Source organism: Nicotiana tomentosiformis, chromosome 5, assembly GCF_000390325.3.
Source record: "Nicotiana tomentosiformis chromosome 5, ASM39032v3, whole genome shotgun sequence".
In the NCBI taxonomy this organism is placed as follows: Eukaryota; Viridiplantae; Streptophyta; class Magnoliopsida; order Solanales; family Solanaceae; genus Nicotiana; species Nicotiana tomentosiformis.
Window position 1 is genome coordinate 137,991,277 of NC_090816.1, and position 26,852 is coordinate 138,018,128.

Consider the following 26,852-nt stretch of genomic DNA (forward strand, 5'->3'; position numbering starts at 1 on the left):
TTATCTTTGGTTTGCCATTTGGTAAATCCATGCTAATCTCATCTCACGATGAGAAATAACTTTACGACTTCATTAATAGGAGGCAAATGTGTCATAAATCACTTGTAGCATCTAGGTAGACATGTTGCAGGATTATCAGATACAATCATTCAACTCTACTATGTCAAATTGTAACAGGTTGAAGAAATTATCATGCACTTTTAAAATTGTTCCTGATGCATATGCATCTTCTAAAGATAGATAATTGATTTCATTATTGTTTCCCCCAACAGAAAGCAATTTTTTGAATTGTCTCCTATTTATGATGGTAATGCCAGCTGTTTCTAATTGAGATACTTATTTAATCATCTGCTATTCGAAGACTCTGTTTGATAGTGCATTCTATTAATTTCAATTATCAGAATGTTTATAAGGATGAAAGAAGTTAACTTTTTTCAAGTATGGGAGGTGTAAGACAAGTGAGTCTGTTAGCTTAGATATCTTTATGGTGAGTGAGGGTGATTCAGGTGTTTATAACTAGAGGTATTTATAGAGAATGGCAGGTGGATAGTGAATTGTGGTGGGACTGGTTAACTGTCCTTGTTGTATTTTACATAAATTCAATTTCTGTATTTGGCTTTGTTGTAGCTTATATTGATTTAAAACATTTATCCAAAGAAAAAGAATTGTTTATTATGACTCATAGAGGGAAGAGACAAAAGGAGTAGGCTTTTTTCTGAAAAGGGAGTAGAGCTCTAACAAAATGAGTTTGTTAGTACTATTTCTGAGCCTTTTTAGAAGATTGAATTCTAAGGACCCGTTTGGACATAGATTTTGCCAAAATAAACTTGAGTTTTATTTGGCAAACACATATTTGGCCATAGCTTTTGCCTATATTTTGGCAAAATTTCATATCCCAAAACTTGCTCAATAGCTGGTTTTGGGCCAAATCCCTAATAATACACATATTTTTTCAAAATAAATTTGGGAAATATGTTTTAAAAACGTATGTCCAAACACATTTTCATCTTCAAGCCAAACTTCACCCAAAATAATTTTTTCAAAACAAATTTAAGAATCTATGACCAAACGCTAGCTAACACTTTATTTTGATGGTAGTTGATAGGACAAAAATATTTTGCCCCATACTTTCTTGATTCCTATCTACCATAGTCGACTTAAAAAACCAAACCCCTAATCATTTCCTTTTTCTGTTCATGTTTGTTTTGTCTTTAGCTCCAATTCACTATCCATTTTGAAATAACCCTAATGAACATTTAGTGGTGAAATCAAACATTGATCTTGTCTATGCCAAACAATAGTGATATCATCAATGATTCAATGGGTGCAGAATTATTCTATTCTAACTCTTCGTGTATTTTTTTCACTTTTCTTTTGTGAATTACAAGGTATTGGGACATCCGCCACCGTACAAAATGAGGACCTTAAGGAGATGCGGCGAATGATTCAACAACTTTCTAGGAACTATGCAGGTGAACGAGAAAAAAAAAAGCATGAAGAGAAGATTAGAGACGCACTTAGGAATGACATCGACTCCCTCAAGGCTCAAGTGAACCACTTAATCGGCCTGCTCCGTTCTCCGCCAAAAAAGTCACATTTATGAAGAGGATGAAAGTGATGAAAATAATATAAATGATGAAGAAGATGAGAGGGAATCCGAAGAATGAATGATTTTATGTTTGGTTGGATTGTTGTTTAGTTGGATGTTAATTTTGAATGTTACATTTTGAAGTTTGGTCGGATAGTTTTGATGTTTGAGGGGATAATTTGGATGTTTGGATAATTTATAAAGTTTTGTTGTTGTTAAGTTGAGTTTCATTGTGGTTGCATTTCTGTTTCTATTGTAAAATTCTGGCTGGCAGGTGGTGCGACAAAAAATAGGCACTCCCTGCCAAAAATATACCAGATTTACCGAGGGACTTACCGACCGAGTTCGATGGAACACTTATTCATTTTCAATCCATAATTCTTAATTAGCGAGGGAGTCCGTCAGTAGACGTGAACCAAATTTTCAAATTTTGTTGAACATACCGACGGATATCCATCGGAATATGAATTTATTCATATTTTTAATTTTTGAATTACTAAATTAAAATTCTAAATTTACCGATGGTATCCGTCGGTAATATTAAATTATTATTTTTAATTTACCGACAGATATCCGTCGGTATTGATATTATTAATATTATATTATTTTATAATATATCGCCGGATATCCATCGGTAAGTAAAATTATTTGACCAACTACTGTCAGAAATGTACCGATGACTTACCGATGGGATCCATTGGTATTTATCGACAGATTCTGTCGGTTTATTTGACCGAGGAAGGTTTTACCTACCTACCACTTACCGACGGACTTCCTTCGATACAACCTTGTTATCGAGAGACGTCCGTCGGTGATTTGCGTCGGTAAACAAGTGATTTTTAGTAGTGAAGTAAAAGGATAATAAAAGGAGTCTCATGTACGTACAACCGAACCTAATGAGATTTATATGCTGAAATCTCTTAAGCATAGAAGTGTATAATATATAGTAGAGAGTTTTTTCCTATACAAATGCTTTCCCTGCTATTTATAGAGAGGAGTATATATAATTGACTTCTAACTTGAATTTTGTATCATTTAACATGTTTAAATATTTAGGTATATACGTAGTACACCCATCGTTCTGTCTCAATTAAATTATGTTATGAAATTTGATGTGACATATGTTTAAATGATCATTCCAACTCTATTGAGATGAGGCAATTCATCTCTTTACTGTCGATTCTCTCATTTTGTAGCAAAAGAAAAACCAAAAGGAATAAGAGGAACACTATAGTCCATAAGTGTGAGTAATGTAATGATAGTGGAGGCGTCAACTTGTAAACAAGAAGACAGATTCATAAATCAATCATCTTCAAAAACTCTTTTCATTATAACAAAGACCAGTTATGACGAGGAGATAACATTTTATCACCACACATGTCACTTCATAAATGGCCATTAGGCTGACTCAAATTGAACCTTTTGACTACTAAGATATATTTTTGGGCTTATGTCAAATGGATTCAAAACATAATATATAAAAGTAAAAATATATTTTGCCTTATATATGCATTGTAATTTTTTGGCGAAAGAGGTTTAAAATAAATAAAAAATTTTATATTATACAAATAGCGTAAAAATAATTTTTTTGATTTTTCATAAGAAAAAGTCTAGTAAAATGACAACGAATCCAAAAATAACCGTCATAGGATCAAATCTTATACATGTGATCTTTATTATTTTTTAAAAATCGTTTGTATAAAGTTCTAACTTCGCCATTATTAGACTTATAGTGGATCATTGCGAATGAAACACAAGAAATGTTTATAGGATTAATATTCATTTCCTCATGTTTCCATGTCCATTCACCCTTCTCTAGCTTTGAAGATCCTCCTCTAATTAATTGATATGTACAACCCAATATTGTGCTAGGATTTTCAGTTTCCCCGTTTTCAACTTTCTTTTTCTTTTTCTCTTCTTTTCTTTTCAGTTATTAATTCTCATATATAGGGAATTGGAAGAGGGGACCTTTGGAAAATGCATTGGCTACATTCACCTAATAATTCAGAGATTTTATATATCTTTCTATACATACAAAAAGTAATCTTCCTTTTGTCATATCTGAAGTGTACGAATTTTCTTGGCCGTTTTGGGTTCTCTCAATATTCTTTTGCAATTATTATGGTATAACCTGCACTTTGGAATTGGCTGTTTGGATATTATAGGAATTGAAGAACAAAATATCAAAGACAAATATTTCAAGACTTTAAATTATTGAAGACAAATTGTTAATGCATCCACTATTTGTTTTGACAATTGTTGTAAGTTAATTAATATATGTATTCTTAAAAAGAATTTAGCCACCAAACAATACCTTTAATTTAGGAGACATGTAAAAATTCTAAAGTTCATTAACAATTTCTTATCAGCTCGCTCTATCAGAAAATTGCTTATTTTTTATTTTACAATTATTAGTTTTCCTAAAACAAAAAGACTCTACACATTCTCCCAACGGCCTTTTGTATTATATAACTCTCCAAATCCACAAATATGGTTTTGCTTATTTAAAATCTTTAGTTCTTCAATTTAAATGGTCATATATGTCAAATAAATTACAACTTTAATTTTTAGATGGAGTCATGGAGAGAGTTCAATAATTAAAATTTTCCTTTTTATATCAATAATTAAAATTTTCCTTTTTATATCAATAATTAAAATTTTCCTTTTAAATTACAACTTTAATTTTTAGATGGAGTCATGGAGAGAGTTCAATAATTAAAATTTTCCTTTTTATATCCATTCAAAACAAAGATCAGATAGGGGAAAAAACAAGTAAATTAAAACAGTGACTATAATAAAATGGGAGATAAAAGGAAGAGGTTTTAGCCAAAATTGTCCCTTATGTTTGGGGTAAGTTTAACTTTGTCTTTTATCTATTGTCCTGAGCACTTATTGTCTTTAAAGTTTGCTAAACTTGAGCAGTTTTAGTCCACTTAAGAGTTTTTAGACAAAATTGTCCCTTACATTTGGAGGTAAGTCTAATTTTGTCCTTTATCTATTACCCTGAGCACTTATTGTCCTTCAAGTTTGCTAAACTTGAGCAGGTTTAGTCCACTTAATAAAAGATCCAAACTGGTGGGTAAAAAAACTTTCAGTACTCAAGTTTTGCAGAACCGATGTAGTGAACCTAAACCTGTTTAACGGGTCAGGTTGACCCGGTTCCTGACCGGTCTAGACCGGTAGTAAATCAGACCGGCCTGGACTGGTGAAGGGGGCCGGGTAGGGCTGGGTTTGGGGTTTAGTCCGTATATTTTTTTTACTGGTTAACCGGACCGGTCAATAAAAATTATTGTTGAACCGGTTAACCGCCCCGACCCGGTTGAGAAAAATAGTGACCGATCGTCACTAATCCTGGTCGGTTGCCAAGTTTTTAAAATCGAGCTTAACTAGTCTGGGCTCATCCGATGAAAAATTGAACCGGAACGGTTCCGAGCCTAAGGGCCCCGACCCGACCCACCCCTTTATCACCTTTAAGATTGTAGAAACAAGTGTGATAATTTTTTTAAAAATAATTAAGAAAATAGTCGTTGAACCGGGTCGGTCCGGTCTAGTTAACCGGTTCAAAAGTAACTTTCATTGACCAGGTTTGACCGATCCGGTTAACCGGTAAAACAGTATATACGGACCAATCCCCTAATCCCCCAAACCCAACCCTACCCGGCTCCCTTTCATCGGGCCGGTCCGAAACCGGGTCAACCCGACCCGTTAAATAGGTTTAGGTTCACTATATCGGTTCTGCAAAATTTGAGCATCAAAAGTTTCTTTACCTAGTTGACTCAGTGAAATCACTGTTAGTTTTTTGATCTCCCTTTGGGTCTTTTGTTAGTGGACTAAACCTGCTCAAGTTTAACAAACTTAAAGGACAATAAGTGCTCAGGGTAATAGATAAAGGATAAAGTTAGATTTACCCCAAAAATAAGGGACAATTTTGACTAAAAACTAATAAAAATAAACAGTAACGTAAATGACCGATAGTAGACAACTAGGACAAATAATAGATGCTGACTCAGCAAATGGACCACTAATGCAATTTCAAAAATTCCAGGTCAGATTTGCAATGTCACCATTCATTGGGCCTCTGTCCACCTCCACTTAAATGTGCTTTCTTCTCATTTTGCCCAACCAAAAGCAGTAAAACAACAATAGAGACTAAAATAGAGAGGTTTTTCATTTGCAGAGTTTCAAATTCATTGAAAATCAGCATTGTTTAAAGAGCTGCATTAACATGGGTGAGGTAATTAAGTTTAACCTCTTTATATTAACACTATTTATATTTATAACATTATATATCAATGTAGGTACTCTAGCTATGTGTTTGTTTTTGTTTTTGTTTCTTATTTTCTTTGAACATATAGGAGAAGAAAGTGGAAGAAAACAAGGAGAAAGAGAAGAAGGAAGAAGAGATAGTGCTAAAGGTTGATATGCATTGTGAAGCTTGTGCTAGAAAAGTTGCTAGATCCTTGAAAAGATTCCAAGGTCTCTTTATCCTCTAATTCCATTGCATTCTTTTGGTTTTCAATTTTTTGGCTATTTGCTTAAATGCAATGCAAAATCTTTCAAATCCCATTTGTTCTTTTTATTGGTTCTAGGAGATTTTTTTCTTTCTAAAACAAGTCATTAATTTAATAATCTTCATTTAATTATTCTATCTCCCATTATCCTTTGCACGTTTTTAAATTCAAGAATTCATTAACTCCCAAGCTTAACATTTAATACCATGAATGAAGAGTATACTCCAACAAAGACATTAACTTTATTTTATATATGAATTTTGATATAAAATGGTCATTTATTGTGGATCGGACTGAGTAATATATATACAAGTATGGTTTAGGACTTGATATGATTTTATGAGTTTATATACGAAACTTAAACTCGATTTTTGATGGTGAAATTGGAACTATAGGAGTAGAGGAAGTAATGGCGGATTACAAGGCCAGTAAGGTGGTGGTAAAAGGCAAAAATGCAGACCCTCTTAAAGTGTGTGAAAGGGTCCAAAACAAAAGTGGCCGAAAAGTTGAACTCATTTCACCTTTACCTAAGCCACCCGAAGAAGAAATTAAGGAGGAAATTATAAAGAAAGAAGAGAAAAAAGATGAGGTAATTTACTTGCTACTAATTCATTATTATTTCTATATATACTTGTGGATAATCATCTCTGTCTCATTATTTGTTACTTGAACAGTGCTTTCGTTCTATTTCTAAGTTTTGAACTCATAAACTTTAAATTATACTTTTAAGTCTTGTTTGGAAATTCAATATTCTGGACTACGTAGCCACTGGGCACATTTAATTATATGAAGCTTAGATGGGACCCGGGGAGAAGTTTGACCCACAGTTGGGTTTGCAATATATAGCCAGAGGTCAAGGGTCAGTCAAGGTTTTGCTGCTGCATGACCTCTTAATTAGGCTAAAGGAACTGAAACTGGCCAGCTCTGCCAGCCAGCAAACAATACCCGCATCGGAGCCCAACCAAATCTGTATTCGCGTCGAAAAATTCCGCCTTGAGATAAATCGCTCTTTAACAACAGTGGTTCCCCACTAAGGACTCGAACTCAAGACATCTGATAAAGGGTGAAGGAGTACTACTTACCACTTAACCGCAACCTTAATTTGTTGGTGATATGAGCACATCTTATAATGAGATGGGACCTAGGAGAATTCACGGGATTAACATTCAATATTTGAAATGTTTAGGGTGTTGGCTATATATATACAGAGTTTAGGAATAGTAACAATCACAAGACAAATTAAAGCTTGGCTTTATCTTGAAAATATTAATGTGAAGAAAGAAAGCCTGGTTGGCGAATGACTTAAATTAATATCATATGAGCAACCACTTATAATTAGCAGGACCAATTACCCCTGTAATTATTTGCGACATGCAAATTATAGTTGGCTTTCCTTACCATGATTTGGGACATGAAATTAGTATTGGAAATGCTTTTTTGGTTGTTGAGTTACTGATTTGGACCTAAATCTTTACACAAAAGGATGCCATCAGTGTATTAATGAATATTATATAATTAATCATTTAGTTTGTATGTACATTCTCTTGAATATACTCAGAGCTAGTTAAACGGCTGTAGTGTTACAAAAATGAATTAGGATTGTCCAAAACTATTTAAGGAGACCAAGTTACCATATACAATCCGATGTAGGACAATTCAATAACTATATACCAAACTGAGAAACTTAAGCCGTGAATTTATTTTGTGTCTTGTTTCACTTGACACAAAATAAATTCACGGCTTAAGTTTCTTGTTTCACTTTGCCAATCGAAGGGAACCTTGGAGTAACGGTAAATTTGTCTCTTTGTGACCTATAAATCTTAGGTTCAAGCCATGGAATCAGTCGCTGATGCTTGCATCTAGGCTACCTACATCACATCCACTTTGGGTGCGGTCCATCCCCGGACCCTTCGTGATCACATAATATTTTGTGCACCGAGGTGCCTTTTTTTTCACTTTGCCAATCATTTTTTTTAAAAAAATTCCTTGATTAATTAAATTAATATGGAAGTGTGAAAAATGTTTTTTTTTTCCTGGCAGCCTCCTCCGGTAATAACGGTTGTCTTGAACGTTCAAATGCATTGTGATGCTTGTGCTCAAGCTTTGCAGAAACGGATCCGCAAAATTAAAGGTATATATATATCTTACTGTTTTCACATGTTACCTTAGTAATCCAAAATGGTTCAGGAGTTGGTTTTATAACCTAGGCTACAGTATCAAGTTAATTGCTATTTTGAAAATGCAATGCAGGAGTAGAATCTGTTACGACAGACCTTGTAAAAAATCAAGTAGTAGTAAAAGGTGTCATCGACTCAGAGAAGATAGCTAATGATGTTTATAAGAGAACTGGAAAACAAGTTTCAGTTATAAAGAATGAAGAGAAAAAGGAAGAAACTGAGAAGAAAGAAGAAGAGAAAAAAGATAAAGAAGAAAAGAAACAAGGTGAAGCTGAGGAAAGCAAAGGAGAAGATGATAACAAGACAGACATTAAGAAAAATGAATATTTGCCTGCAAAATACTACTACAATTATAATATGGAGTATGCTAATTATTCCCCTCAGATTTTCAGTGATGAAAATCCTCATGCTTGCTCTCTCATGTAACTTTTTCAGCTATATATATGCTTTAGTTATTGTTTATAAACATGATCGATTGACAATTGAGTTGTTTATTACTATTATTACATCATTTTTTGCCTTCTCACCGTGTTTTAAATTTCAGTTTCTTGTTTGATGAGTGTGAAGAAAAAGTGTAAATGAAGTCTCTAAATTTGATAAGCGAAGAAATCGAAAGTGATTTGAGGCAGAACTGAAAATACAAATCCCTAATTTCAGAGAAGAGAGAGAGCTTCTGTATTATTATCGAAATGATGCCTAAAAAGTGTCGTGTACATGTGTGGCCCTTTGTATCTTCTTAACACAATGAAATGAAATATACAGAAAAAGAATAACTTGAGCTTTTGACCCGATTGGGCCTAGTTATGAAGTTTGGTCCTGGACTATGAAAATAGAGATCCAACACCCCAAAAACACGAACATGACATTTTTCCAGAATCCAGACGTCATTTAATTGGCTGGCTTGACGAAGGCAAGATGACATTTAACTTGGAGGGATATTACACAGAAGGCAAGATGACATCTGTGTTACTTGACTTGGCTCATTTGGCTAACAATTCACTAAAAGATGGGGATTTGCTGTCGTTGAATATTCACAGATGAGCTTTTGAACGCACTAACTTGTAACTGAGCAAGTTCCATTCAGCTCTCGAACTATAATAATCATGGGATTATTATAATCACAGGATTAGCAGAAGTTGCATAGTAGATCAGATGAAAAACGACTTGCTATTTTATTAGCAGAGAAAATTAGGCTAGTCAAATTATATTAGATTATTAGTCAGATCACTAATGTCTATATTGAAAAGATGTACGTACGCAAGTGGAAAAAAGCTGGACCAGGTTCATGAGCTCAAGCCTAAGTTAACTTCCCGACGAGGAAGAAGTCTAAGATGAAGAGGAGGAAACTTAAAGAATGATGAACTTAGCTATAATCTCTGTTTACCAAACTTCAGTTTCTCTGACTAAAAAAGATTTATATCGAGGAGAGAAACTGCACAAGGAAAACCCCCAACAAGCTCTTTTCCAACTCAGAGTCAGAAAGTTTTTAGGTGATTAAAACTGAAAAGCAAAAGAAAATACAAAAACAAAATCTTCAATAATCGACTAATCATGTGTGATCTCAACAGTGCCAAAATCGTCATAGTTGTTTCACTACATTTCGACAACATATATATGGAGACGTCTCCCGAACATCATAGCTAAATAGCCAGTGAGACGGAAAACGAAATACCATTACCAAATGAAGTTGAACATCCAGATACACATAGTGACCTTCAAATATTTCCACAAAGTGCACATTTGGTGAGGATAACTAGCTCTGACTTTCTTGACCCAGTGCTTGTCGTCTTGGGTAGCTGATAGGAGCATATCGAACCATTCCTCAACAATGTTGAAGACATGAAAATGATCTTCTCAAGATGAGACAAAGTGAGGTCAATTGAGCCATGGTTTATCCGAATCTGAGAATTGGTTAACCAACAATGAGAAGGATTTGAGAAAATTTAAAAAATGGAGGCATGAACAACAAATGTAACGGAAATGGAAGATCATGCCGTGGAGAAATATTAGGTGATAGGCTCAGAAAGTGGAAGACAAGGATGAGGATAGATTGGATAACAATACAGGGGTGGCAGGATGAAGATGGGATAGAGGTGGAAATAGGATACACGGATATTCTCATATTCACCAGGAGATCTGGTGCTGCCTCAAACCATGGATGGATCAAATGCAGGTCACACTTTCTTTCCCCGCAAAAAAACAAAGATATCAGCAAAACTGAACAGCTTGATGCTAATCTCAAACTTAGTCACTTGGGTAAATGCCAATTTTTGTTTGCAAGTATTTAATCAGCAATGCCCTCCGTTGTACAATGTACAGCGAGTATGCTCATTTTTATCTCTGATACTAAATTTTCTTGTGTAATTGAACTATTGATATTAACTTCAAGAAATATGTGCATGGGTAAAAACAATGCATATTATAGGAAACCAGGATTGCAAAATAGGATTCTACTTTTAAAGGCTCTTCTCAGTTGACCGAAATGCAAGAAAGGTTCCTTTGGGAAAGCAAAGAAAAATGTTAGTCATCACAACTCATGGATGGATATCTGTGTATTAGACAATGGACATCCTTGTCAACAAATTTACCTCAGTCATATTAAGAAAAGATATCTGCCGCTCCGGTTTTTTATACAAAAAGCTAGTTATGTTTGCTCCAGTAAAATGAAAACAGTAGATTGGTACCAAATACTTCTGTATGAATAAAACAGTAACTTATGCCACAGAAAACATCTTCCAAGTTTTCCATCAGTTTACTTTAGTGTTGTCCTATGCAAGATATGATTAGATGTTATGGTAGAAGCCAAAATATTAATATGATTTCATTTTTCCTCAATTCTTTTTCTATTGCTGATGGCAAGAGATACACTAGAATCCTTATAGGAAAGCTAACGGACTCAAAATTCAAAACTCCCCATCTAGAAACAAGAGCTATCCTAAACAATGAATAATCTACGGAATGTACCTTTTATTTTTGGATAGAAACAAGGGGAGATCTACGGAAGGTAGCTTTCAGATGTAAGAGTACAAAACCTCTGTAGCACAATAATCATCAAGGCCAGAGAACAAAGAACCTGCCCCGTTAAGATCCTTGATCAAAGTAAGAGCGACAAAATAATCGTGGACTCCACCCATTGCTAAGCAGCAACCACCTCTTGAGCACGTCTAGACTCCAACCATGATGTAGCTGCAACTTTTGTAGTCAAAAACCACCCGGCCTTATCTGGTGCCTCATGGAATGGAGCGTTCAACTCCTTAAGGTGTGACTCAAATACTCCTGCCAGACCTTTCTCAGAATATTTATGTTTTCCATGTCCTGTGTTGATTCCAAGCAGTGATGGGAACTCTTCCCCATTTTCAAGCGCTTTGTTCAAGTCATTCATCCAGATGTGTAATGCTGTTAAAGCTGCCCCAAGAGAGAGGCTCTTCAACTGTAAAGACCATTGAGTTGCAGTTCGAGATTGAATATCAGCTTAGATGTTGAGAGTTAGCCCAATATCTAACAACTCACAAGCTCTCTCCAGCTGATTAAGGTTGACGCAGATGTCAATCAAACAGTTGCAGTAAGCTTTCTGGACATCAGTAGTTACACAATCCAAAAGTTCAGCAGCATGTTTCTTAAAAAACCCTTCTTCAACAAACTCTTCATCCACCAGGAGTTTCACCACATAACCAAGCTTCGGATTTGCCTTCTTAAGGCAGATAGTCAGCTTATGAAGATCTTCCTTTGGTGTTTGCGTCAACACATTAAGAAGACAACCAGTAAACCGCTCATCTGGAGATAATCCCAAATCTGACAGTCTATCAAACGTTCTTACAACATCATCTGTCCGGCCTGCTTTTCCATAACACTGGATGAGTGAGGTCAGGACAAAGATATTTGGATCAAACCCTGCTTCCATCATCTCGTTCAATGTGGCCTCCGCCTCCGAGACCTTCCCACTACAGGAGTTTATGGTGATTAGAGAAGAGTACGTCCAACTGTCAGGTTGGCAAGTCCCTGAGGCTTTCATCTCCTAAAAAATGTTAACAATCTCATCCGTAAGTCCCACATCAGCACACATTGCCAGAAGAGTATTATATAGCACCACACTCAGCTCCAATCCCTTCTCCTTCATTTCTCTATAGATCTTAAGAGCATCTTCACTATAACGAGCCCTACCATATGCCCGAATGAGGGAAGCATAGGTACCCCAACTTGGTTGGAGCCCATTGCTTATCATGTCCGCATAGATGTTCTTCGCCTGCCATGGCCTCTTAGCTCTTCCCATAGCATCCAACAAACTGTTATACGCAGCCATATTAGGCCTCACACCAAGCGCTTTCATTTCCTCGTACACATTCAAGCACCCATCAAAATTCCCAGCCGCCCCGTAAATCATCCTAATCAGCGTAGCAAACGTCACAGCATCGATACGCCACTTCTCAGTTCTCGCACGATCATACAAATTCAACGCCATATCTATATTACCAGACTTACTATACGAATCAATCATCACAGAGTAAGTAACATCATCGGGTTCACACCCAAAAGAAGGCAACTTTTCGAACCATTCAATAGCTTTTTCAGGCAAATTGCACTGCCTAGCACAACTAATGATGGTAGAGAAGTTACATTATCAGGCTTCACCTCTCTTTGAAGCATTTCATCAAACAACTTCTCTGCTCTGTGGTTCTGAGTTCGAGTCGCCCAAAGAAAAAGGTGGTAAGGTCTGCGTACACACTAACCTACTCAGACCCCACTAATGTGATTATACTGGGTTGTTGTTATTGTTGTTGTTTGTTGTTAACTTCTCTGTTTTGTCCAAATCCTTACTTTTCCTCAAAACTTTCAACGTCACGTTATAAATAATCACCTCTTTGCTCAATTTCAACCTTTGTTGAAAGTATTTCAAAACTAAAAATGCAGTTTCAGCATTAGACATGTTATTCAAAATCACCACAGCATCTTGTTCTACTACTTTATCACCCAAAGCAGCTAAAACGTTAAAAATATCTTCCTCTACAGGATTACAAGAATCCAAAGACTCAAGCCATTTTCACTAAGGAAGCATACCTGGAATCGTAAGATTTTTGCCTCAACTGAGAAGCTTTGGGGCTTTGGGGATTGACCCAGATGTAGCTACTTTTTGAGGAAGATGCGGTTTTTCGGGAATTAGTGGGATTTAAGATGTCGGATTGTTCTTGTAATGAGACATGGGTTGTTGTTAAGGTAACAGATTTCGAGTGAAGAAGCTTATTGTTGAGGGGGAAGTTGAGGTTTTGGAGAGAAGTGAAGTTGGTGTTGGATTCGTAGAGACGAGACAATAGTGTAGAGCATGGAGTAGACGCCATTTTCACTTGGGAAAAGGTAAAATATACTCTATGCTTTCGAAATTTGTTTAAATATAATATTCTTGAGTCCAAATATATTTGTGTCGCTATATATTTGGTTCAAATATATCACCGTTTAAACAAAATAACACATGTAATTATTCTATTGGCCAATTTTAAATATTTTTTAATTAATTAAAAAGACTCATACCCATTAACCATACCGAAAAGGCAATGTTTTTGTAAAACTTTTAAATAAACTTAATTTTTTTACTAAAAAATAAAAAAACGAAAATATTTTTTTTCCAGATCTTACAAAAATATTTTTTTTAAAAAACTGAAAAAGAATTTTCTAAACAAAAAAAGGTCCAAAAATACCCTTGAACTATCGAAAATAGCTCAATTATACCCCTATTTGCTTTTGGTACCAAAAATACCCTCGCTCGTCACTCTTTGGGACCATAAGTGCCTCACACCTAATAGATGGCCACACGAGCCTTTTGGACTTGTTTAATAATATAAATAAGTTGATATGGCAGTCAAACATGGCAAAACACCTTCTTTAGTTGCATTTATAATTGTAGTCCTAAGATTCCAACTCACTTTTGCAAGAACTATTTTCAACTATTCCGTAGTTGTATGTTGTATTATTATGACAAGTTGAAAGCGGTGTAATTCCAATAATTTATTGTTATTGCAAGTTGTCCATTTGTAGATATAATAATTATATGGTTCTCTATTAGTTGTTGTTATGGTTGGATAAAAATGTAGCCGCAAAAATAGTCTAAAGAACAATAGTAATAATGGAGAAAAAAATGGACGAAACTAGCAATAAAACCATATCAAAATAATATAGCAAAACTTGTCAAGAAATGACCAAAATAGCAGCAAAATTAGCCCAAAATCTACAGGAAAACCGGACTAATAAAGAGGCAAGACAACAACAAAATTGAACCAAAAAATACAACAAAACTACATAAAGAGTAGACTAATTTCAATAGCAACAGTGGACCAAAACTGCACACATTAAATATGTCTTAAATTTGAGAGTTTTTATTGGCTTTCTTAGACTTCAACTTCCCAACCTTCTTCTCCCTTGCCACTTCCAACTGATTGCCAATGATCGCTCCTTTACCTTTCCAATTGAGCCTAAGGGGTGAGTATGGAAGATTTGTGGGTTCACAAACACTATTGTTGTCTCTTCTAAACAGATCACCCTTGTCCCAGATGGATTTTGTGGAGATTGCCTTATGTGCAGTTTTTTTTAGCTTTAGAAATAATTTTAGGCATCAAACATAGGTCACTTTCAGGCCCTCTAAGAGGTCCAAAGGGTTCTGATTGTTGTCTCTGAACTCTAGGCATGGGAATGAACACAAATTCACCATCTTGTGTTGGTTGAGGTGTTGAACAACCAACATCTTCAACTACTTCAGGTTCTTCAACTTCAGATTCAATGACTTCTTCAATATTGGCCTTTTTTCTCTTAGTTTGTTTCTTGCCTTTTCCACTATCATCAACCTATAATTAACATGCAAAATTATTAGTTATACAGTTAAAATCTTATAAGTGAATCTATATGATATAGTAGTTACCTTGCATGTCCTTGAATTATGGTCCAATGATCCACAATTATTGCATGTCATTCTAGTTCCCTTCCTTGATTGAGCCTACTCTCCTTGACTCTTACACGCTTCATCTTTCTCTCTATTTCTTTTAACCTTTGGCCTTCCAACTGTTTTCACAAGTGCATGTGGTTCCAGAGCATGTTCTGCTAACACTTTCCAAAACTTTTCACCTCTAACAGGCATGAGCTTGACCTTATATGTCATAAGGTAAGCCTCTTTGCTCTAACGTGATCACGCCCAATTATGCCTTATAAAAAGGACTAAGCGGTCACTGCAAATATAATCTGGTTCAAGTCCGGAGTCGAATCCCACAGGGAACTAACCTATATACTACAACTTTTAATAATGCTAATGATAAGCTCAGACAATTTTCGGATGCAAAATTTTTAATAGAGCATAAGTGAAATTTATTTATCTAATGAAAAATGACAACAAAATTAGCAATAATCAAGAATAAGGTTGAATTCAAAGGTTAAAAGGATCTAGGGCTATTGATTTCCCCAATTGTCAGAATAATTCCTGACACGTTAGCTATAATCTCACGCGCTACCGTAATTATCTCTTGATCAATTACGATAATTTACTAGAAGCATTCTCTCGAACTACTCTAGTTAACAATTTATGCAACTCAGAATTATCCAACCAAAGCTTCGTTATCTCTAACCCTGCTTTTAAATTCAAGTAATTAATCTCTTAACTTACCCGAAAGTGGTGTTGTTCAACAACAATCTAACCAAGTATTCTTTCTCAAGCAACACATGGTAACTAGATACGATTAATCAAGGGCCCTTTCAATTAATCACAACACAACACATAGTTGAACAATCACAGAATAAGAACGGCTCAATTATATCTAAACATAGTCAAAACTTTATCCAACAATTGGTTCCATCAATCCTAGATGATGGGTTTAGCTACTCATACTAATGGATAAAAATTTACTATAACAATTCATAATCAATAATGGAAGTAAGAAGAAGAAGATAAAAACTCTTAGGAACTTCTCTGTCTTCTCTCTTTTGTTCTTGCCTCCAAAACCTCCTAAAAATAGCTCTCCCTCTCTTCTGGGCGAATTAGGCTTCATATAGGTTTAGGTTAGTCGCCTTAGAAATTGCATAATTGCCCCTGAGTTGTTGGCTTCCGTCCGTGGCTGCGGATTCGATCGCGGATCCGGCCGCGGATTTTAGCCAGTGTTCTACCTCCAATTCGCGGTCAACTCCGTGGCCGCGCACCTGGAGGGTACCTCCCCATTTGCTTTTCTCGCTCCTTTTCGACTGGGCTAACCTTCGATTGGCCTTCCACACTCCATATTGTCTCCAAAATACTCATTAGCTTCCTCCTAACTCGGAGTGGCTCCTGCAAAGCATAAAATTCCTAATTAAAGTATTTTATTATCTTTTAGCATTCAAATATCAATAAAGTGTGGCTAAATTAGAGTATAAATAGTGTCTAAATTGCATAAATATAGCCTACTATCAACACCCCACACTTAAACCATTGCTCGTCCCCGAGCAATCAAACCACACTCTACAAAGGCCTAATTTCATAAGCGACTTCCATAACTCGTCACACCAAGAATATATCACATAGTTTGAGTATACATTAGTGTAACATCTATACCTCAAGAGTAGACTCTCGCGAGCCACGGAATATTCCTAACCGGCTTACTTACTCTATTCCGAGGTCCAGACTTGCCTCTCCTTCGTGAATCAAGTGCCTGCTTACTACAAAAGAGACTCATTCCACAATCAATAAAATTCACGCACACTGAGGAACTTCAAAATAAACAGAATTCACTCACCCTCAGAAATGATATTCTTGTGCCACAAAAATGCTCCATAGGCTTGCCCGTAGCGTACTACTCTACTAATTGAGCTTGTTCAATCTAGGATCAAGTAGGACTTTATTTTGTTGTAATGTAGGCTGCAGGTCGGGTAGGATATATTTGGATGTAATAGTGACTATACCTCCCCAAGCACTTTAATACATATATTTTATAATCAAACCCACACTTAAGTTAAACAAATATTTCCACCTTCAACACCACGTAAATTACCCCACACTTCTTTGAGCACAATCACCTTAAAAGCTACCACATAATATTATTAATCATCATGATACACTATTAACACACGATATATTTTTTTTCAACACGGTGCACCTTTCTCCTGATTTCCCTAGTTCCATTAAAAAGGCCCATCAACTACCCCACACTTTATCCTTCATAGATTCATAGTAATTCAAGTGCTTACGAGAGGTAAATAGTTCAAAAAGATGGTCAATTCAAACAAGGGATAAGACTTGTAATGTGGTTGCCAAGGAAACATGATTACATGCTCAACAGGGTTAACTACGATACATAACAAATAGGTGGGTGGAATATGTATATATATAGTTCAACAAAGAAATACCTAGATCACTTTTCAGACTAAACAAGACTACTATTTTGCTTTGCAGACACACAGGGCAAGTTTTAGGCATCAAATATCGTGCCCAAAATACAACAAGCCTCACACACACATGGCACATGACTCACTCCGTATCGGATCATCAAACACTTAGATCATAGTACTTAAGCCAAATTAAGAACATACAGTTTAAGGCATTCTTACAAGAGTCAACAAATGAGCCTAAGCGTCACACTAAGTACCCGTTATATTCAAGGCATTACGAAGTTAAGAGATACTATTCTAATCATGCCCATAGCCCATAAGTTCCTAACTAAAAAATAAAAATTAACTACACCAGGTTCAAATGCAACCCTTAGAAAAGAACCGTGGTTTAAAAAAAATCAAGGGGGAATTGATACACTACTACAAAAGAAAATCCACGCTCACCGCACCATTTTTTTTTTCTCTTTCGACTTTAGTCCCTCAAGAAACCCGTCGAATGATATCCATCATCGGGACAAGTCAAAAATAATTTATGTAAATAAACTACGAAACTATTCTACATACAACATATACCAAAGCATCCCCCACCCCACACTTAAAAAGATGGCATGTCCCCATGTCATATAAAATAAAGTAATGCGAGGTAAAGGAACTTCCCTGGTGGATCAGTCTTGATCGGAGATAGTGCCAGGGTTGAGATGACATGCCCTCCCCAGCGCACGCAGACATCCCATGATTTTCTTCTCTGACTTTGCATTTTGGGTGGCCAAGGCATCAACTCTTGTGATGACCCAAAATGTCATCTTTAAATTTAATAAGTAATTCTATGTTTCAAGACCTCGAAAAGTACCATTTATCATTCCTCGACTTGCGTGCATAGTCCGTAAAATTTTTTGAAAAGTTTTCATGTGAAAAATAATTAAAATGTGAAATAGAGCTTTAAAACTCAACTAAGTTGACTTTGGTCAACATTTTGAGCAAACGAATCTGGATCAGTGTTTTGAAAATTCCGGTAGGTCCGTATCATGATTTGGAACTTGGACGTATGCCCAGAATCGAATTCCGAGGTCCCTAGCCCGAGATATGGAATTTTGATAAAAAATTAAAAGCTTGAAAGCTTAATGATTTCTAAGAACTTACTAATGTTGGATTTATTGACCTCGAATCCGTATTTTGGTTCCGCAGCCCAGTATAGGTCCACTATAATATTTATGATGTGTCTGCCGAATTTGGTGCGAATCGGAGTTAATTTGACGTGATTCGGACGTCCGGTTGTAAAAATATAAGTTTTAAAGTTTTCTTGAAAACTTCCTTTGATTTGGTGTCCGATTCGTAGTTCTAGGTGTTATTTTTGGTGATTTGATCATGCGAGCAAGTTTGTATGATGTCTTAGTACTTGTGTGCATATTTGGTTTGGAGCCCCGAGGGCTCGGGTGAGTTTCGGATAGGCTACGAGATGTTTTGGACTTTGAAAATATGATATTTTGCTGCATCACGTGTTCTGGCATGTCCTTCTTCGCGTTCGCGAAGGTACTCTCACGAACGCGAAGAGTAAATTGGGCAGCTGGATTTTTCTTCTTTGAGAATGCGAAGGCTTGATCGCGAACGTGAAGCGATAGGGGCACTACCCTTCGCGAACGTGACCAGCTCCTCGCGAACGCGTAGTGTTAGGCACACCTGGGGGAGGGTCGATCATTCCTTTAGCGCGAACGCGAGCTATGCCTCGCGAACGCGAAGGCCAGGGGGGAAACCTTCGCGAACGCGAAGGAGGACTCGCGAACGCGAAAGCAACGGGATGCTACTCATCGCGAATGTGACAGGCCCTTCGCGAACGCAAAAAAGGCCTGACCCCTGTGACTTAAAATAGAACCAAAAACGAGATTTTTCCCATTTTTCACAAACTCTCAATTATAATTCGGCTTAGGGGCGATTTCAAAGGTGTTTTTCATGATTTCGAACTGGGTAAGTGTTCTTTATCATATAGTGATTGTATTTCATAAATCTAAGCCTATATTCATCATTTATTTTGGATTTAGATGGAAGAAATTGGAATTTTTGTAAAACTTTCCAAAAATAAAAAATTAAGATTTGAAGGTCCATTTGATATCGGAATTTGACAAATTTGGTATGGTTGAACTCGTATCGGAACGGGTGTTCGGATTTTGTGAGTATTTCTGGGATTTAAGACGTCGGTCCCACCGCCGAATATTTAAAAGAATTTCGGATTTTTATCCGAAAAATTTATAAATTCATATGAAATTAATTCCTATGATTCATATTGAATATATCGAATTGTTTGTGAATAGATTTGAAACTTTCAGAGGAAAATTTAAAAGGAAAAGTTGTGGTTGAATAATTGATTGGAATTTGCAAAGCGAGGTAAGTGTCGTGGTTAACCTTGACTTAAGGGAATACAACTCTTAAATTATTTGTTATGTGAATTGCATGTGAACGACGTATAGGCGAGGTGACGAGTGTTTATACGTCGTCAAATTAATTGTTTTCCTTCTTACTTGAAAAATCATAAATTATTTTTAATCATAAATTAATTATTATAATAATTATTTCTCTCTTATTCTTTGTCAAATATTAATTCCTGAATTCCTGCATTAGTTGTTACATGCTATTTGAATTATGCGCCTTAATTGTTATTTGACATTTAGCAAATTAAATATTAAATTGCCTATTTGCTCCTTGATTTCCATAATAATTTCCTATTTATCATTGTTTGCTTCATAATTAAATCATAATTATTGTATGCTTGTTGTCTTATAATTTTATATTAATTGTTACATTTATTGAGAAAATTTCTTTTATAAGAATTGGTAAATGAATATGCTGGAGGAGCAGGTTGCATGCCGCAACAATATTGATTATAATGAATATATTGGAGGATTGGGTTGCACACCGCAACAGACTTATTAAAAGTCAATATTGTGGATCGGGTTGCGTGCCGCAACAGACTTATTAAAAAGTCAATATTGTGGATCGGGTTGCACGCCGCAACCGACTTATTAAAAAGTCAATATTGGAGGATCGGGTTGCACACCGTAACAGACTTATTAAAAAGTCCATATTGGAAGATCGGGTTGCACGCCACAACAGACTTGATTAAAATGAATATATTGGAGGAGCGGGTTACACGCCGCAACAGAACCGAATGTGAATATATTGTGAGAGCGAGTTGCACGCTGCAACATAACTAAATGTGAATATATTGTGAGAGCGGGTTGCACGCTGCAACAGAATTGATGGATATGATAATTGATTTTGACTGCTGCGTTAGTTTCAATTATAATAAATGAGTTACCTGATTTATTTCTATTATTTGTGGTTGTTATTAATATTGCGTACAGGTAATGTAAGTGACCCGCATTAGCCTCGTCACTACTTCGTTGAGGTTAGGCTCAGCACTTACCAGTACATGGGGTCGGTTGTACTGATACTACACTCTGCACTTCTTGTACAGATTTTGGAGTTGGTCCCAACGGCATACCGTAGACTTGCTCGGATATCAGCTATTCAGAGGAGACTTGAGGTGTAACTGCACGGCGTTCGCAGTTCTGAAGTCCCCGTCTACTTTACTTTAGCTATGTGTTTGTTTCCAGACAACTTTATTTTATTCAGACCTTTATTTGTATTTATTCTAGAAGCTCGTGTACTTGTGACACCAATTCTGGGATGGTATTTAGACACCGTTATTTTTATGGATTATTCACTATATTTTAAACTTGCTTCCGTATTTGTTCTTGGATTATTAATAATTTAAAAATTATTTAAAATTAGTTAATAATATTCTATCATTGGCTTGCCTAGCAAGTGAAATGTTAGGCGCCATCACGGTCCGAAGGTGAGAATTTCGGGTCGTGACAACTCTACTCCCCAATTCCGTGACGGAAGTGCGCAGCCATGCCATATCCTTATCTAAGGTTGTCATACGTGTACTCCGTCTGACCTGGGATGGTCCTGCAGCCGCTGCAGCTTGTTCCTGTGGGGGTGAGGCAGGTTCAACCTCCTCCTGCCCTTCATCGCCCTCCTCCGGTGCATCAAAATCGTCACTATAAGTTGCCCTAGGTGTCACCGGGTCTTTCCCGATGGTCACTTTGTCTGCCTAGAACTTTGCTTCTTTCTTCACCATGCCATCCGCATTTGGGTTTTCAGGCACCCTTGTTGCCCGGCACAATCTAGTGACCAGAGAGGGGAAAAAGTACCCATACCCCTTCTGTGGTGAATGGACGAACATCTCAGACTGAATAACCTTGGCTATATCAAAATCGTTGCTATTGATGAAGCACTAGATCAAGGTAGCTCTCGGACCATTTACCTCCGTGGTGTTGTGGGACGACAGCAAGCGACTGTTGATGATGTACAACCAGCACTTTCCTTCAAAAGTGAGCGAGGCAGAGTGTAGCTTTGATCCCGGCACAACCCACACTACCTCTTTGTCTGGTGCACAGATAGTTCTGAAAAACATGTTCCATGTGATAGGTTCTCTCTTGTAAGTATCATAGAAATCCTCCTCCCCATTGAATACAGGCAATCGATACACTCTCCTTATGGCTTCTATCGAGGCATCCACCCTCGTGTGCCGCACAGTGCATATTCTATCCTCATATTCGGGGTAGTTGGCATAGAACTCCCGGACAAACATCAAGTTACCCTCCTTAGGCTCCTCGAAAAAGCTGTCCAACCTGCGCCTGATCAACTCCCGATACATATTAGGGCACTCATCCTGGAGGGACGCCCTGCCAATACCCCTTTTCGGTACAGGTTTTTTAGTGGCCTTCAAACTGAAACGGTCTTGGGCAGCTCTGGAGACAAACCTGGTATGGTCAAATTGAGATGCACTGGCCGGTGCCCGTGCCCGGGATGAACCTCCATGACCACTTGACGAGGCTCCAGTGGTGCGTCTCTTCTTTGAAGGTGTCATGGTACCTACACAACAAACACTACTATCAATAATCGGCAAAATATGGGAACCAATAGCGGTTACTTAGACTTCACTCGCATAATTGGTCACAATTTACATTCAAACTCATTATGGCAATTCAACAAATACATAAGGTGCATATACACCCCAAGTTACCCAAAGCCCCAATTAAATTTCCATTCCTCACAAACTCAACAATGTCTTCCCCCAATTCAACCAAATCTATTAGCCTCACATGCCACATATATACTACAATCCTAAACCAAAACAAGAGTACCCATGATTCTACTATCCTACACATACAATAGCAAAGGAAAAGAATGGGAAAAATAAAAATTAAAATCAAAACAAAAATACTAAGAAAGAGGGATAGAATCATGTTACTTACTTGGAGATCTTGGGAGGAATGGAGATTGGGGATTGGTTGAGTAGAGAAGAGGAGGAAGGAGAAGAATCTTTGTTGATGAGAGAAATTTTTAGGGAGAGGGAGAGAAGAAGTGTGTTTTGTTTTAGGGGAAGGGGGAAGGGTTTTAGATTTTTTTAAGGGGGAGGGAAAGAAGAAGTAGGTGAGTGGGAGGTTGGGGGGGGGGGGGAGGGGTAAGTAAAACAAAAACTAATTAATAACAAATTTTGAACCTGGTACCACCTCATCCGCTGTCGATCGCGTCCAATCCGCGGCCGCAGATGAGGAACAGTTTGGGGGGGGGAAATCTGCTGTCACGACCCAAACTGATGGGCCGTGACCGGCACCCGGTATCTTACTCAACCGAGTATCAACGTAATGCATCTTTCTTATTACATCATCATATACACATGACATACGGGCCTAATAGGCCAACATGATCATTTATAAACTCAAAACATAGGCCGGCAAGGCCATACAAGCATTCGTATACATGACATCTGTCTACAAGCCTCTAAGAGTACATACTTATCACAAAGGTCGGGTCAGGGCCCCGCCATACCAAACAATATACGTCTAAATCATACTGACCAAATAAGTAACTCCGGAGCAAATGGAGTGCACCAACATCTTCCGTTGATCTGATAGCCTACTTGGAGGGCTCTCGACCTGTCTATCGGAACCTGCGGGCATGAAACACAGCGTCCCCAGGCAAAAGGGACGTTAGTATGAATAATGTACCGAGTATGTAAGGCACATAAATAAGTACATAACATACATGGAAGAAATATAGAGTAAATGACTCAACCTGTAAGTCTGGATAACTCTGTAAATCATGAAATAATTATAGTGTCATGCATATGCATATGAATGCCATGTCTTACATAGGTACATGTTTCATAACATCATCAGGCCTCTGAGGGCATCCCATCATATCATCTCGGCCACTGTGGGAAAAATCATCAACGTATACCAGATGATCAGGTGGTGGTGCGTATATAACGCCGTAACCTTTTTCCCATATATATATATATATATATATATATATATATATATATATAACACCATCTGGTCATGGGTCAATGTAAATGAATGCAATGCATGAGAAGTACATCAATAAAATCTTCTGGAGCGTCATAAGACCATTATGCCTTTGATTAATATCATGAAATAAACTTTACCAACTTACGTATTTTTTTGATACCCATGAACATATGATAAAATAATATAACACGTGGGGAATCAAGAACATAAGCATCTCTAATATTTCTATGAATAGAGTCATGTATGGAAATTGTGCATTTTCTCGTTTCGTTTGTGTCGTATGGATCATGCCAAAAGAAATAAGGGATAGTCTTAACATACCTGGAGTAGGAAAAAATCCGTATGATATTCTTGAAAAAGGTTGCACCGTACTCCTTTAGAACCGCAAAATTTTACGTTTCTACCGTTCTAACAATTCTCGTTGGAATTGTTTGGTTGCAAGAAGTTTGGTTGAAATCTTGTAAGAATTGCTTGAAGATGCTATGAAATCTCCCGTTTTGAATGGAATATTGAAGCATTTACGTTGCTAAGATGATAAGCAACTTTGGTTGAATTCTTATTAAAGATTCGCTGCCTACCAAACATATGCACTTCCCGTTTCCATTTAATGATTGAATGGAGGTTATTTCTTTGTCAAATTGAGTGGGCCCCACTTTTAGGTATGACTTAGCCTAACTTAGTCTTCTAAATTCCACCTTATCAACTATTAAGAGTCATCAATTGAAGAAAGGGTGGCTGCCACATTAATCATCCTTATACTTATCCAAATTATGCATAATTAGTTAGTTAATCTTTCACTAAAAATTAATAATTACCCAATTACCCACATAATTAAGAATCATCTCAAATTACTTTAAAATACTGCTCACTTTTTAACATACTTTATACACCTTACTATCGTGTCCATATGGTACCTTGTATGGTACTAGTCCATAAATACTGGGTATTATACCTCAGGCCGTATTTTATTCCAAAATGTCAAACTTTGACGAAATTCTTTTTCTTATTTTTGCTAACCCTTTCTCCTTCACGAATTTACTCATCACGTGTTTGAAAGAGCATAATGCTTATAATTTCAAAATAACCTCATTCCCGAGTTCACGTCGATTAACTTACGACGAAATTTTTAACGTACAAAAATGTGGGATGTAACATCTCATTTCTGAGCTTTCATCAATTTATTTATGGCGTACTTTCACGTACGAAAATATAGGGTGTAACATTCGCGTCCCAATCCGCGGTCAAGCCCGTGACCGCTGACGGGGGGTAGTGGTCTGTGCAAAATCTGTGGCCTACTCCGCGGTCCAATCCACGGCCGCGGATATCGATCTCTAGCAAAATTTTATCTTTTTCGCACTTTTACCTATCTCCGAGTTAATTCCGTCCCCTGAATCCTTCCGATGCGCATAATTTTATCCCTGCACATTAGTAGATCGGTCAATGCCGTTCAAAATCAATTACAAAACAAGAGTAAAGAAAAATAATGGGTTGCCTCCCAAAAAGCGCCTGAGTTAACGTCGCGATACGATAATTTACAACAAACCATGGGTTGCCTCCCAGGAAGCGCCTGATTTAACGTCGCGGGACGACGCAAGCTTTCATTATTACTCTTCGCTCACGTATTAGGGCTCTTCCAAAGATATCACCACTCTATCCCCCTTTTCTTTGACCATTCCAAGGTAATCTTTCAACCTTTGCCCATTTACCGTGAACTTATTTGTCCCATCTTCAGGTTTAATTTCTACAGCTCCACTTGAGAATACTTGCACCACTCTGAAGGGTCCTGACCATCGGGACTTCAACTTACCCGGAAACAATCTCAATCTCGAGTTGTATAACAATACTAGATCTCTGGGTTTTAAGTTCCGATCTAGAATGTGCTTATCATGCATCGTTTTTATCCTTTCTTTGTACAATCTTGCATTCTCAAATGCATGGAACTTGAATTCCTCGAGTTCATGTAACTCAGTGACTCTACTGGTGCATGCGGTCTCCATATCCAAATTCAACTGCCGCAGTGCCCAAAGGGCTTTATGTCTGAGCTCTACCGGAAGATAGCATGCTTTTCCAAACACCAACTTGTATGGTGACATACCAATTGGAGTTTTAAATGATGTGCGGTACACCCATAATGCATCATCTAGCTTCTTTGCCCAATCAGTCCTTGTCGCATTCACTGTCTTGGTCAGGACACTTTTTATTTCCCTGTTGGACACTTCAACTTGCCCGCTCATCTGTGAGTGGTATGGTGTGGCTACCTTATGGCGAACTCCATACTTTTCCATCAGTCGTGCGAACCCTCTATTGCAAAAATGGATTCCACCATCAGTGATTATAGCTCTCGGGGTGCCAAGACGTGTGAAGATGTTTTTCTTTAGGAAACCTGTCACCACTTTTGCATCATTGGTTGGGAGAGCTACCGCTTCGACCCATTTGGAGACATAGTCAACTGCTACCAATATGTATTTGTTACCATACGAGCTGACGAAAGGCCCCATAAATTCAATCCCCCATATGTCTAAAACCTCTACCTCTTGAATTGTGGTCATCAGCAACTTGTGATGTCGAGATATGTTGCATGTCCTTTGGCACTCATCACATTTTTTTACCCAAGCATGGGCATCCTTGAACAGAGTTGGACAATACAACCCCTATTCCAACACTTTTGCTACTGTCCGGATTCCTCCAAAGTGTCCACCATATGGTGAAGCATGTCAAGCCTACAAAATAGAAGGTTGATCTTTCTCGGGAATAGCCTCCGGATCATGTTATCTACACATATTATAAAAAGTAGAGGTCCATCCCAATAATAAGATCGACAATCATGAAAGAACTTTTTCTTTTGAATCGAAGAGAGTTCATAAGGTAC

General features: G+C 37.1%; 1 protein-coding gene, 1 long non-coding RNA gene and 1 pseudogene across 3 annotated transcripts in view; 2 read left to right on the top strand and 1 right to left on the bottom strand.

The window, feature by feature from the left end:
* The first annotated feature begins 1,362 nt into the window (after window positions 1-1,362).
* The window catches only part of LOC117274776 (uncharacterized), a 72,856-nt gene continuing 47,366 nt past the window's right edge, over window positions 1,363-26,852 (top strand). Inside the window, exon 1 of the long non-coding RNA XR_011408062.1 lies at window positions 1,363-1,791. This is a non-coding gene — a long non-coding RNA (uncharacterized lncRNA). The remainder of the gene's footprint in view (window positions 1,792-26,852) is intronic.
* Window positions 5,686-8,798, top strand: LOC104088755 (heavy metal-associated isoprenylated plant protein 7-like). 2 transcript variants are annotated; one of them, XM_009593492.4, is made up of 5 exons: window positions 5,686-5,822; window positions 5,944-6,064; window positions 6,495-6,688; window positions 8,140-8,230; window positions 8,350-8,798. In XM_009593492.4, the coding sequence occupies exons 1-5, from the start codon at window positions 5,814-5,816 to the stop codon at window positions 8,700-8,702; spliced, it is 768 nt and encodes a 255-aa protein (XP_009591787.1). In that variant the 5' UTR covers window positions 5,686-5,813; the 3' UTR covers window positions 8,703-8,798. The 2 variants fall into 2 exon arrangements, with proteins under 2 accessions (XP_009591787.1, XP_009591788.1); XM_009593493.4 differs by having other exon boundaries at window positions 5,696-5,817.
* LOC104088760 (pentatricopeptide repeat-containing protein At4g16390, chloroplastic-like) lies at window positions 10,959-22,536 on the bottom strand (annotated as a pseudogene).